We start from the raw sequence: 15014 nt of genomic DNA, 5'->3' as shown, positions 1-15014 counted from the left end.
AGTTACAATGTAAGATAGTAATACATAATATGTGTGTAACTTCTTCTCAACCGCTGTACTAAAGCTTAGCGTTAGAGTCAATATAAGACAAAATCATCCTCCTTCTTCCTACTTCCATTAAACTCTCCTAAGATAGGTATGAAATTTAGTCTGAAATGACTAGACAGAGGTCAGTATGCATTCACCTAGGCCAGGTCCGGACTGAGAATTAAAATAGTCTCTGGCATTTCAGGTTCACAGAGGCCCAATCAGCCCACAAAGAGGCCCAAACAGCCCCCACCAGCCCACTAAATACTGACTTTCTATGGGACCTTATAGCAGTCCCTCTGGCATTTGCCAGAACCCACAGATTGCAAGTCCGGGCCTGACCTAGGCCTTCTTCTCAAGTTTGTGTTAGGTCTATATTTCTCCTTTAAGCACAAAAACATGCATTTAATTTCCAGTGGTTTCATCTATGAGTGCAGTGGGTTCAGTGAATTGTTTGTCAATAAAAATATATTGCTAAAATATAGGGGGGTCAACCTAACTCCTATCCACAAATTGAAATAATTTATCAAATAAACAGCTTGAAAAAGTCTGTAAGGGAAAAGACTCTATAAAATCGAACGAATATTCAAATCTTACAACTTTTCCAGATTTGACGCCCGAATCGCTTGATTTTTTCGAGTTTGATTGAAGTTGAGTTTTTCCCTCAGAGCAACCTTCCTGTCTGTATGCTTTTGTAAAAGGCACAGTTTTCCACCAGATGAGCAGCTCATCACCGCTTCTCCATTCAATGGTGCATTACCGTTGCTACTCCACCACCATTGGGGGGTGGACAAAGGAATTATGCTTGTGGTTAAAATATAAATGTGATTGGAGAGAGAGAGATGATACCGGTGCTCATTTATCAACACTGGGCAAATTTGCCCATGCAGTAATCCATGGCAACCAATCAAATTGCTGCATTCATTGTTCTACTTGCAGCTGGCTTTAAAAAGCTAGTCACTGATTGGTTGCTATAGGTAACTGCCCTTGGGCAAATTTGCCCAGTGTTGATAAATGAGCCCCGGTATCATGAGGAGCTGCTAATAGACTTGAACACTCAATGGTGCAGTTAGTATGTGCAGTTAGTATTTAGGTGCTGAATCTAGGGCTTAATATATTTTATCAATTAGGGGCCCACATATTGAGGGTAATGACAGTGCCCGCTCCTCTTTGCACCATCTTCCAGTGACGAGAACACATCATGTGATCTTTCCCTGCCCTTGTAGTCTAAGGTCACACACACACCGATATGTTTAAGCTCTGAAGTAACATTTATATAAAGGCTCAGATTCAGATTAATGACATTCCTTTTTTAATGCCATATTTTACCATAGGCGTACATTATTTTTACATGTGCTATCCAATGGTTCATGTTTGAACCTTATGGGAATGCCGAAAATGACCTTTGCAATAACTGCTCAGCAAAACTTCCCCACCGAACCACTGGTCCAGGTGTTAAGCAAGAATAAATTATTGCAAAGATTTTATGAACTCAATGACTGTTTAAGCTAAATCATCTTACTCAGAGTGGTCCTCATACACATATTTTGTACTGGATTTACACAATAGCACTATGTTCTTTCTCTATCGTAGAAGTGTAACATTGTGTTGGAATAATGCAAGCAGGATGTTGCACAGCAAACCGGATTAAAAACGGTTATTCTTGCTTTCATCACTGATAAGTCCCTCTCATTTCTCAGTTCAGTGGACTTTAATATACTTTTGAAATCACATTGTGTTTTCCCATTAAGTTGTCATTGTATTAAGCTGTGGCAACACAAAACTCACACTAGTATATGACAGCTACAAACCTTTGCAAGACAGGACCATAGCGTGAATATATAATGGTTGCGTCTTACAGTACTGGAACACAACTCAGTGACTTCTAGCTGTGAGTTCTGCATTCATCATTGTCTCCAGAAGTAGAGAAGTTGCCTAGCTTGGCAAGAACGGTTTGTAAATGGAATGAGAACAAAGATACATTTTATATGTTCATTTAGTTCGGTACAATGGGCAACTATATTCTTCTGTAAATATATTTTTTGAATGATGTATTTGCTATATACGTATGTGCATCAGGTTATATATAATATATAAATGGATGCATTTTGTACAGATTATATTTGTATTCCAAAATAGTTTCAAGGTTTTCCATTGCTGCCATTGCCAAACTGAGTAGTTTTCAAAAAGGTGTATCTGACAAATGTTTGTTTAATCTGCTGGTGACAATGTTGTTTTCTTCTGGAAACCTCATAACATAGCAAATAATGGGAAACACTGATGACATGCAATGAATGAAAAGAGAGAAGATAGATTTAAACGTGGGGTCAGAGAGCAAGAAGAAGAATAATACTAAAAGAGTAAATACAAGAGAGTAAATGTCAGAGAGATTACGTAGATAGAAACAAATGAGTTGCCTTAGAGAAGGTGGTATGCCTAATTAATGGGATGTGCTACTGCAAAAAAAATAACAAAACTATTAAAATAGTGGGGGAAAGGAAGCAGCCAAACTGATTATTTTTTTTTATTTTTAAGAAAACAGCAAATGAAAAAGAAAGAATAAAGGTAAACTAATAGGGACGATGACAAAAAGAGACCAATAATTAAAAGGAGTATGAAGGGGATTAACAATGCAAGAGACAAGTAGAGACTAATTAGAGGGAGTGTGGGTCAGAAATGGATTTTTGAGCCACCCCACTAACACATGATGGCTAAAATTGCCAATAAACCTGACCTTTTTGTACTGAAGTATAATGACTAGTAATTTATATTAAACTTATCATCATACAAGTTAGGTTTTTAAGATGGTATGCTTTTTTAGAAAATATTTTTTATTAAGGGTGATTTTTATATGATGTTTTTTTATATTTTGCTGAAACCTGACCACTTTACGGGTATTCCGCAGTTACCCGACCCGATGCAGGACTCTACATCAGACACTATACATTAAGTAATCTGGTATGTTTTACAAGTTTGGTTTGTGCTGACTTTTTTAGCATCTGGTCACACATGATCTCATGCTCCATTCAGTGATATGTCCTGAAAAAGTAAGACTCACAGTGTGGCTAAATAATTTGTGGCTTCATTTTTTATATTTTTTATTGTTGGTATTTTGAGTTTAAATATGGGTTCAGTAGGATGTAAGAAGGGACTTTGTTTCTAAAGGCCGTGGCCTGTATTTGTATGTTTATACTGCTATGCCTGAGTGGACTGTAACGCAGCTTAAGCATAAACTAACCATCTATCAAACAAGAAGCAACAATGTGAATGACATTTAATTCATATATTACAGGAAAGCACAAGAACTCTTGATAAGAGTTTTACTTTATCAGCTTCCTGAACGGCAGTAGTACCAAGGATGAACTATATTAAGAATGACATGTTGTTGACTGTAGTTCAGCAAGAGCTGGCTGACGCTATAAAATTGCTGCTTGGCTATTCCTGCCATATGGGGAAAACAAATTATACTAAACATAAAAATCTAAATTGCTTCTGTGAACTTTCAGTGTAAATAACAGGAAGCAGACACAAAGCCTTCATTTAATTTATCAGATTGCGGTATTGTATTAGGTATTATTGACATGAGTGAAAGCTACAGACTTATCTGCTCTAATCAGCAGGACAGTGATTTGGTGAATGCATGTGAGAAACATAGCATCTTTGTTATTACATTTAATCCACAAGTATATTGAAACAGAAGACTAATGTATCTTATCACTGGGATACCTGACAATGGCATAGGATCACTGCAATTGTTATCCCTGCTCAACTTCAACGTTCAGACTCTTAATTTTCTCTTGCTTTTCTCTGTTTGGTGTCTTTTCCAATTGATATATTTTTACAGACTACCATTATATGTGATTGCTGCACTTATATAGTGGGGAGCCTCAAGGAGAAAAGAGTTGGAGAGTTCTTAGGAGCAAGAACTTCTAATAAATAGGGCTGTTGTACATGAGAATGCTTGCATCAGACCTACCCAGTTTTACAGGCACATTTCCTTGAACCTTGTTTGTCTTTTTGGTTGAAGTAGCCCTTCTGTCGAATGAAGTTCCCATGCTGTAGGCTCAGGAAGTAAGGATGCAGCTGTATGACTGGAACAGGAAATGACCGGGAGGCTGTTTTTAAGTGACAGCTGGTTATCTTGCTATACAAAAAGATAATATTCCTGCTGTATGTACCAGATACTACCATGCAAGTGTAATTATTTTATAAGAACAACAAGAATTTTAAATTTGTTTACAGTTAGTACCCTTTAAACAGGGTAGATTACATCACATCTTGACATGAAAAAACCCACAATACCCTTTGGAAAGCTTACGGACCTTTGAGCTCCACCTAGAAATGAGTATCACCATTAGGAATATAGCAGTAGTTGATGTGCCAAAACATTACATACAGGTGTAAATTCCATGAGGTCCATGCACTTTCACTCCAGACTTGGGCTTAATAGCTCTTGCTGGCTTGATTCTGAAGCCTAGTTATGGATGTTGCCTGGATTATATATTAAAGGGAAGATAGTGACACTATGGACATTCTGTGTGTGCAATAGCCCTTAGGCTTATAGCTAGATTTCTTTAGCAGGTTAAAGAAACTGTTTTTTTTTTTGTGGAGCAAGTAAGCCGTTAATGTCCAAAATAAACCGGTTTCCCAGCCACAAGTAGCAACTACTAATCACCCTTTGTGGCATAAGTCTTATAATAGTATACTGTGCATTTATAGAATACCCTGGACTGCCAAACTAGTTAATTGTTCTGTGGAAAAAGAATGCTAATTATATCAGCTATATTAATAATTAGCTACATTTTGTTGGCTTGACGACTCTTGTAAGTCATAGCCAGGTACATGACCTATTTAATAATGCACTTGGCATCAACAAAACAATTGTTCCAACTATGCTATACATTTGAGTGCTCACTATTGCTCTGTTAGGATGCTGATTCCCCTGGGTGATTTTGTGAATGGTGCACATGCCTATAATCATTTCTTCTTTTAGCTGGATCTCAATTGTGTGACAAATTATGGAATAGCTCTCGCATAACAATGTATTAAAATTTTAACTCCCAGTATGTCGGCTTCTAAATCTCCATCGTATTACACTGGCCCAGGGCAACGTTTTAATAACCACAAAATAGCTTATTTTCCTAGGCTTTTAAGCTCAGAGGAAATCTATGTAAGTTTCTATTGTCTCTAGGCATCCATTATGTTTTATAAAAGCTCTTATTGTCAGCTTGCTACCCATTACCTAAAGTTAATAGCATGTTAATTTCTCACAGTATAGCAGTGTGAAAACTCCAAATCCAGCTTCAGTGCTCAGGGCAAGTAACATAAAGTTGATCTTATTGGTGGTGGTGCATTAAGCAAGTGTTTCAGATACATTTGTATTTGTTCCGCTGTTTCTGAATTTCAGAGGTTTCAGAAATTGTTACAGGCCAGAGAAAAAATAAATAGAGGCTGGAATGTTTAATGAATATAAAGGCACATATTTAATTTTCTATGGTGCTTTATTTTATGAAAGAAAGATTATCTAATGTGGAAAAGACCCTATTATGTTAGACATCCAGTCACTCCAGCCTTTATAGATAACATTTTTGCCTAACTATATTGAATTTTTTTTAATTTTTCTATTTAATCAGTTTTTATTTTTACACTGAACAATTCCTTTACAATATTCAAGTTTTCCAGTGGGGAATATTGGGAGCTATGTGATTTGTAAAGTTCTGTGTAGTTGCTTGTTATTTATGCTTTTACATTTGTCCCCTTTATTTTACAGACATGCCTGGAACTGGAGCGGTATTTGCAGACAGAACCTAAAAAGATGTCGGAAACATTTGGAGAAGATTTGGACTGTTTTCTAAACACCTCCATTGCTCAGGCTGCTGATGGCACTTCCTGCAAGATTGATTCTATTGTAATTCCAGTGGACATTGGTACCTATGAAAAACGTCCAAGCATGGATGTTTTACTTTCACAGGACAAGCTACTTTCGGAGACGTGCGTCAGCCTACATCCCGCTAGCTCTGCTACAGAATGCTACACGTCTGTAAACCAAGCGCAGCTGAATGCCGTTACATCTCTCACGCCGCCATCATCCCCAGAACTTAGCAGGCACCTTGTCAAAACCCCACAGTCCCTTTCTACTGTAGATGGCACTGTGACCTTAAAACTGGTTGCAAAAAAGGCTTCTGTCAGCTTGGGGAAGGCAGCAGAGTCGGCATCAACAGCGGTCACGTCAAAGTGTGGCCTGAGTGATAGTGAACAGACTGGGGGCCAAGGAGAAGCTTCCCCTGAAAATAAGAAAAGGGTCCATCGCTGCCAGTTTAATGGCTGTAGGAAAGTCTACACAAAGAGTTCACACTTGAAAGCCCACCAGAGGACACATACAGGTACTTTCTGGTTCTGACCAGCAACAATTTTATTTCAAGGATATCCATCCTATGACCATGGAGCTCTTATTGATCTGTAACACTTAAAGCCTCCAGAGATGCTGGGTGATGTAGTTCAATAACAGCAACATGGCTACACTTTGTGCATCTCCTCTTTAACGTCTGTAACTCTGATTTTGGTTTTGCACAACAGTTTTATGTTTTACTTTTTGCCCCCCCCCCCCCGGGGAAATGCACCATACTCCATACTTACCCCTCGTCACAGATTCTTCCAGCGAAGTTCCACGCATCCATCTTCTGCGTCCTCTGTAAGGTGACTGGGATATCGGTATTTCTGCGCATGCAGTCGGAGCAGTTTGCCGGTTTGCGACAACTGCGCATGCGCAGAATTTGTCCGATCTCCCAGTCAGCTTACAGAGGAGCCGGAAGATGGATGCATGGAACTTCGCTGGAAGAATCTGCGACGAGGGGTAAGTATGGAGTATGGGGCATTTCCCTGGAGGGAGGAGGGAGGGGGGTCTACATGGGGTGGGGGGTATGGGTTTTTTTGCCAACAGGTTGAATTCTCCTTTAAATGTTAAATAGTGTTAATGTTTTATCTAGCATTTTAAGGTATACATACAGAATTCATTTTATTTACATTGTCGGAAATTTAGTTCAATTCATTTCATATAGGTAAAGTGTACTTAAAATGAAAATGAAGACATTTTATAGAGAGATCACAGGAGGACATTGTCTGGAACGATTTGATTGCAGATGAAATTGAAAATGGGATAACATCTAAAATGTATTTCTTTCTTTCCCTGTAGTTTTTGGCAGAGTTCCTTATGCCAGTTGGGGGGGTTGCTTTTTTTTCTTTTTTTGTGCTAGACTAGAGCATACAAAGATATTTAAGTGAATACTGTGTTTGCACTTATCATAAATGTTGTGCATTTGTATATTAAAGAAAAATTTCTGAAAGTGGTCTTAGAGATGAATGCTGCCATTAATGGATATTAATCCCTTATTAATGAATTGTGAAACTATTCACGAAACCTTACAAAACCCATACTACAGCCTGAAACAGTACAGCAATCCTGCCAGCTAAGCCTTAAACCCCCTTTTTTATTAATTTATTGCCTGTGTTATACTTCCACCTTTTTCCCCCAATAATTACAATATTTGTAGAACCCCTGAAAATTTAACTGGCTTAGTTGTGGACACCCCCCCCACTTACAGTAACTTGCCTCCATATGTTTTCTAGAAAGTCAGGAATAAATCATAAAATAAGAAATGTAACAGGATGATCACTGAATTATTACCGTCACTAGAGTGTTATACTATCCATTGCACACTGCATTATACAGTCATTGCTTATTGTGCGGGAGAAAACCCTTACAGGCACAGTAATAACATACAAAATCCTTGCACATAATATCCAGATATACCATGTTTAATTTTCATTACAATTTAATTACAGTGTGTAAATGTAATTGCCCTTGAAGCAATATCTGGCTGCCCTTTGCTATTCATTGCCCTGCTGGTTATGACTACACGCAATATTGAAATAATTTTGTAGTAGTCGGCTGCCCATAAATAACGGACCTGATTCCACGGCTTCAAGTCAGTCAGTCTGGGGCCAATAAGACCTGATTCTACAGCTTCAAGTTAGTCAGTCTGGGGCCAATTTATGCAGTTGCACAAGTTCTGCAAAGAATTTAGCAAGAATTAGAAAGTATCTCTTGCAGATCAGAGCAATTTGCAAATATGATAAATATAATTTCACATAGCATGGTAATTCTTTTTGCTAGTTTTTTTTTTTTTTATTCTTACAAACTGCAGCAGTTAAAATCAGGAGTTACAGGTCTTGTACAATTTTCAAGAGTCCAGTGAAAATGATGTTTAGACTGATTACTGTTACGTTTGATTTTAACTTAATCTAGTTAAAATCCTTTGTGTTACAGAGCAACCATTACATTGCCAAGGGTTAAACAGCAGCCAACTTACATGGTTCATAAAAATATTTTAGAATTCCTTGTGAATAAAGGGCACTAACATGTTTATCTCCACACTCTAGGGAACCAAAATAATGGCGAGGAGGTAGTAGATCTATAATTAGAGGTATGTACAGTGATAGGAAGAAGGTGCTACGTAGGGCAAAGGAAATTAACTGTATGAGTGTGTGGTGGTGATGGTGGGTGGGGAGAAGAGCAGCAGGGTGATGATGATGATGCTGGTTGCTAAGCAACCTCATCAGCATTTAATGCAGTGTGCTAATTGTCTATCCTGTTAAAACAAGGGTACCAGGCCTTGCCTTGCATCTCAGCTGTTTCTTAGTGACTCTGTTGCTAGACTACCACATATTTTCTCTCCCTCGCATTTTACATTCTGAGGGCTAATTGGCTGACTGGCTGGTTGGTGTTTCTGCCGGGTACCAGTCTGAGCGTGCTTCTCTGCTGTTCTCCCTGGGGGCGCTTGGCAGGAGGGGGAGGGAGTGAGAGAAGGATATGTCAGCAATTAATGGAGCACAAGTGTAAATTCAACACAATGTCTGCCACCTGCGTCCTCCCCCAGTTCAGCCTTAAACCAAATCCTGTACAACTAAGAACACATCAAATCCTGCTCTGGTTTACATGAGCTTTTTTTGATTGTTAACAACCATAAAACAAAACTATCTCCTTTATTATTTAATTTTATTTCTGTTACTGTAAATTCTAATTGACATTGTACCGGCAATCACACAGGGTTAAATAAATTGCAATCCCACAGCAGCTGTGATGCACAGGAAGGGCTTCTTCCATAATTAATGATTTGGTTAATAGTTTTTTTACAGTCGGACCCTTTAAGATCATACCAGAAAGTCACAATGCCTAATGCTTTTTAATTTTTTATATTTACCCATTGCTTACTAAATCTAGGACATGTACTCAGTTTTATTCTCCGTGATTTTGTTTGACTGCCTGCAGTACTTTAAATAGAATCAGATACACATGTACACATGTTATAAAATGGACAATTTTAGTTGCTTTGGAAAATCTCCATGTAGTTAACTTTAGTCTTTAAAGGAGAACTAAAGCTTAACTAAAGAAGTACGCTCAAAATGTTATACATTGTGTTTTGGGCTTCTGTACCAGCCCAAGGCAACCACAGCCTTTAGCAGGAAATCTGTGCCTCTGAAGATGACACAGTTGCTCCCCATCTTCTTTTCTGCTGATTCACTGCACATGCTCTGTGCTGATGTCAGTTATTGAGCTTAGGGACCGACTTACAAAATACAGTACACATAGAATATAAATGTCACAGTATTAGGGTTAGGGAATCAAGGCTGATTCGTAATCATCTGTACATGGCAGCACAGAAACCAGTCCGACTAGCATTAGAATTTAAAAATCAGCCTTGTAGCACCGACTTATATTACAGGCAAACCTCATTTTCTGCTTGATAATTTGCAACAACCCCTAAGCTTAGCTTCTCAACAGCTTCTCAGAGCCCACTGATCATGTGAGGGTCGCAGACACTTTCTAGAATGGTGACCGCCTGTGACAAGTTTGAAGTCCTGGATCATTGCTGCTATTTAGAAGCTGAAACTTTAGGCTGGTGCAAAAGTACACTGTGCTAGGGGAACATATTTATTTGTTGATTTGTTATTTAGGAACTGGTCAAAACCAAGCATCCGCAGCAGCCCATGACTTTTTATCTGTTGTTCAGTGGCAGTAGTAGGAGTGGGCTTATACTCTTGGTGCAGATTGGGGGTTGGCTGAAACTCTATGACTGTCCTGTTAGAGATTAATTATCTGGTCCACAATGTTACTGATTTTCTGCAAACTTTAATGGTCCCTTTATTCCTACTAACTCTTGAGCAGTTAAGGCGGTAGAGCCCTAAAAACAATTTCTTAGTGTTTGGTTTCGATTATTTACTGGCTTTGAGTTTGTCTTTTCCCCATTTTGATTTTCGACACCCTGTTTTAGTGTTGGTTATTTGTTTGATCAGGCCTGTTAAAGCGATACCGTTCGTATAAAAATCATAGGAACGTGTCCATATTTAGGAGCTGCTGCACACCAAATAGTTTCCACTAAAACCCCCCCCCCCAAGCTGCCCCCAGCCCCATGAAGCTTCGTTAACCCGCCGCTCAGCTAACGGACTTCTGCATTGCTTCAGTGATGCTGGGCTGGGGGCGGAGCAATCCTTCCATAGGCTGCAGTTCTGTTTGCATTTGTAATTAGCCTCTCCAGGAGCCTTGTAACAGCCATGCCATAAGCCTTTCTCATACATTCATTTTGATCTGTCCTCTTTGCACCCCAATTTCAGGCAACAGCCTGTACTTCTGTGTACTCCATAAGGCATAAGCCTGCCTCCACCTCCTCCTAACCTCAGAGTTTGCACTCAAAAAACATTGATGTCAAGGATACATGTACCTACAAATGAGAGATAGATGTTATTTTTATAGGGACGCAGGGTCGGACTGGGGGCCAGGAGCTGCTGCTGTCTCCGGGCCCCCGCCCGCGCTTTCTTTTTTTGACACAGACTTTGAAGCGTTGCCTACAGGGTCAAACTGGGCCCAGACTCTATCTGTAATTCTTTGTGGCCAAAATAAATAAATAAAAAAGACGCAAATGCGCGTCAAAGTCTACGCATAAGTGCGTCAAAGTCTACGCGCCTCAAAGTCTGTGCAAAGTCTACGCATACTTTGACGCACTTATAAGTAGACTTTGAAGGGCAAATGCGCAAACTTTGAACAATTCATACAATTCTGCTAAACCCAGGTTCTTCTTGAAAATAATCCAGGAATGACTTCTTCTACCCCTAAACAGTGTTAAACTACATTCATTTTGCAATTGGCATGATCTGGTTGAATCTCTGTGTCCCTTAAGCACCCCAAAAGACAAATCATCGATCCAAGTACATGAATATACCGTATATATGCTTTACTCATAAGGATAATTTGGCCCCCATTAAAAAGAAATCTGTATTATTTTTAAAAAGGCTAATTTTGTGTATATTTATAAGTACCTTCCACTTTGTAGGACTTTTGAACATCAGTCATTGTAACACATTATCAAAAGCCCAATTGCATGTCCTGTGGATTTCAGTTTGGGTAGTTTTGCCTTCAATAATTATTAATTATATCTTAGTTGGGATCAAGTACAACACTCTATTTTAAAATTATTTAAAAAAAAAGGAAATTATTTTTTAAAATGGGAATTTTTTGATTAAAATAGAGTCTATGGGAGATAGCTTTCCCATAATTTAGAGCTTTCTGGATAATGGGTTTCTGGATAATTGATCCCATACCTGGTCCAGTTGTGTTTTTATAGGCACATTCAGAGTACAAAGTGAAGAGCAAGTAGGTGAAAAGATCCCTGTATATAACAACTGCCCTAACTAGGCAATAAATAGGTTTCCAGGCCCCCTCCATGTCTGGCTGGCATACCCCACCTGCTGCTGTGACCCAGTGGATCAGATGGAGCAGGTAGGAGGGAGGGTGGGTTTGGGATACTGCTCTTTACCAGAGACCCATCTCCTTCAGGTCCTGCTTATATAGAGTTACGTCATTGGTCCCCTGGTGCTCATTCTTTGTGCATTAAAAATTAGCAAAATGTAAGTAGCTCTGCATCCAGAGACAGACATACTGGAAGTGCAAAGAGTTGCCTTTAGTAGCAGTTGCAACTCATGAAGGATAGATGCCTCGGGGAAAAAAAGCAAGACATCTTGCATGATACATGAGCTCTCTTGTTTCACTTGACTTTTACTTTTAAGAGAAGATATTCTTTAACCGAGTTGAACTTCGTTTATAAACTATTTATGGATAACTACTTCACAATACTGTTTTCGGAGGACTACACATTTATATAACATGAGATATAACTAAGGAGCAGAAGCTGTTCTCGCCTCTGTTTTGAACATTCCCTTTTCTCAAGAATCACTTTCCCTCACATTAGGTGTGATATCACAAACTCCATTGCTCCTTAACACAGTCAATGAATAGGAATCTCTCTGTTCTTGTCATTTTTAGAATTTGCCTGTAGGTTCACTTTAAAATACTTTCCCACAAAACCACATCTTACAGTAAAGTATTTCTTTCTGATATTCCTTCCTTTACTTTTTCCTCTGTGAATAACTACTGGGAAATGTCAATTTCCTCTTGACTATTCCACATCCTTATATATTTACAGCTTAATAAGGAATATACATTGCTAGAATGGTTTTTTGTGTTCCCAAAAAATGGAAGAACTTTTACAAATGTATTTGGAGACTGCATACTGCAGCTTTTATGGCGTTTTCAAGTTACGGGGACACTTAAAGGGGTGGTTCACCTTTAAGGTAACTTTTAATATGTTATAGAATGGCCAATTCTAAGCGACTTTTCAATTGGTTTTCATTATTATTATTTGCCTTTTTCTTGACTCTTGCAGCTTTCAAATGAGCGTCGCTGACCCCTTCTATAAAGCAAACACTCTGTAAGGTTACAAATGTGTTGTTATTGCAAATTTTCATTACTCATCTTTCTATTCAGACTCTCCCCTATTCATATTCCAGTCTCTAATTCAAACCAATGCATAGTTGCAAGGTTAATTTGGACCCTAGCTACCAGATTGCTGAAAATGTGTGTGTGTGTGTGTGTGTATGTGTATATATATATATATATATATCTTGCTGATAAAATTGACCATAGACTGTGTTGTGTGGGGCAAGGAGTGGCACTGATACAAATATTGAACAATCTATGCTGCGTATAATGTTGGCATTATATAGATAGTAATAATTAGGATTAATAATGTTTGATTACCTGCTTTACTCTTGATGCGTGGTCATGGCTTCTGGCTCATTCACAATGCAAAGAAGCCTATCTCATTTAAAACTGCCTCTAATCTTTTGAGAGTTAAAAATCCTATTTGACTGAGTTTAAGAGGTCATTTACACATTTAGTAATACAGTGGGATAAGCTCTGAACCTTTCTACTGTAGCCTCAGGCAGAGCAATGAATCTTTGTCTACCAAATGATAGATGTACCCATAGCCTTATAAATGCTGAAAAAAACGGAGAGAGATTTGTCAGACCCAATATAGCTCTACAGAAGTATTGCACAAAACCCAGTATAAATACAAAATTCCAAAGTGATGAAACAGCGCTCCCTAAGAAGCTTGAGGAAAGACAGCAGGAAAAATGATATGTACAGTATATAGTGCAGTATTTTTTACTTTCTTTGTAACACCTTTTTGTGCTCCCCTTTCATTAGTTAAAAAATAATTAAAAATATTTTTTCTTTCACCAGTGTTTTTTGTGAGTTTTAATAGGGTTAGCTTTCCCTTTAAAACCACTTTAGTTCACTCGTGAATAATAAAATAGGGTTAACTTTCCCTTTAAAACTTTCAAACATACTCGTACACCAAGGCAGGGTGGGTACTCAGAAACGTTTAGATTTTGCTTTCATTAAGAACATTTCTCTCCTGTAGTTTGTCCGCTGTAGTCTCTAGGAACAAATGCGCTATAGACAGTGTAAAATCATTTTTTTATTTTCTAATAGATTTTAAATTGCACTCACATAAATACAATAAAAAGTGCTTATCAGTCAGTCCAGTTCCCAGCGCGCTTTCTGTCTCCGCTGTACTAGTGGTTCAATGTAATGCCGACAAAGTTTCTTACAGCAGCGTGTCTTCTCTCTTGGTGCTTCCTGGATGCCGTCACTAAGCTCCGCCTGACGCGTTTCGTCACTATGACTTCATCAAAGGCTTCTACTCCTCATACAGCGTATGTCCTATTTAACATCCTTTGCGTCCATGGATATGCGCTTCTTTGTTTCTAAAGCGCTTGCACAATTTTCTTTTCTGTAACCATGGGCACGCGTCTCCTTTCTCCCCTTTTCCTTCTTACTTACTGGGCGCTTGACCATGGTTACCAGACCCGGACATTGTTTTGTGGCTACAAATCAGTCTTCATTTTACGAACAGTATTAACAGTATAGAATCATGGTCTGACTGTATTACTCCATAATTACATTATTGCATTAATATATTAAAAACATTAAAAACACTAAATATTGCGGCCTAACAAAAAAAGGGGGAATTGTATGCATTTGGGTCGAAATTATAGAAACAGTTCATAAAACTGCTTGCAGGTTAATATTAACATTTAGACCTTTTGGACTGAAAGTTTCCATGACCTAGATCAGGGGTAGGCAACCAGCGGCTCCGGAGCCTCATGCGGCTCTTCATCCCGCTTGCTGTGGCTCAGTCTTGCGGCTTTGCCTGTCACGTCGTCTATACAGCCATCGCAACTGCTGGCAGCTCAAAAAGCCAACGGCAGGTGCAAGGGTTGTATAGACATCCCAGACAAGACCGAGCCGCAGTAAAATGGTTCATCATGGTCCTTACCGTGGTCACACAATCAAGACAAGAGAGAAGCCTCCAGAATCCAACTGCAGCAGGTGCTATAGATGTGGATGTGACACATATTTTAATGACGTCTATAGCCCTCAGCTTTAAACAGATGAGAACACTAGCATTTAATAGGTATATTCACTGTTTAATTTATTTCAAAGTAGGCCTACACATTGCACTTTTGTTGTTGTAACAGTTAGAATTAAAAAAAAGGTTAAAACTTTTAAAAGTTTGTAAGCGGTGTTA

General features: G+C 38.6%; 1 protein-coding gene across 1 annotated transcript in view; it reads left to right on the top strand.

Annotated features, from left to right (window-relative positions):
• klf7.L (Kruppel-like factor 7 (ubiquitous) L homeolog) overlaps positions 1-15014 on the top strand; it is a 79514-nt gene that overhangs the window by 50248 nt on the left and 14252 nt on the right. The window contains exon 2 of the mRNA XM_018236200.2: positions 5798-6410. Coding sequence (XP_018091689.1) covers positions 5798-6410 — 613 coding nt within the window. The remainder of the gene's footprint in view (positions 1-5797; positions 6411-15014) is intronic.

The sequence above is a fragment of the Xenopus laevis genome, chromosome 9_10L (genome assembly GCF_017654675.1).
Source record: "Xenopus laevis strain J_2021 chromosome 9_10L, Xenopus_laevis_v10.1, whole genome shotgun sequence".
NCBI lineage: Eukaryota > Metazoa > Chordata > Amphibia > Anura > Pipidae > Xenopus > Xenopus laevis.
Note: the sequence above shows the minus strand (reverse complement) of the source record. Positions and strands in the feature narration are given on the sequence as shown.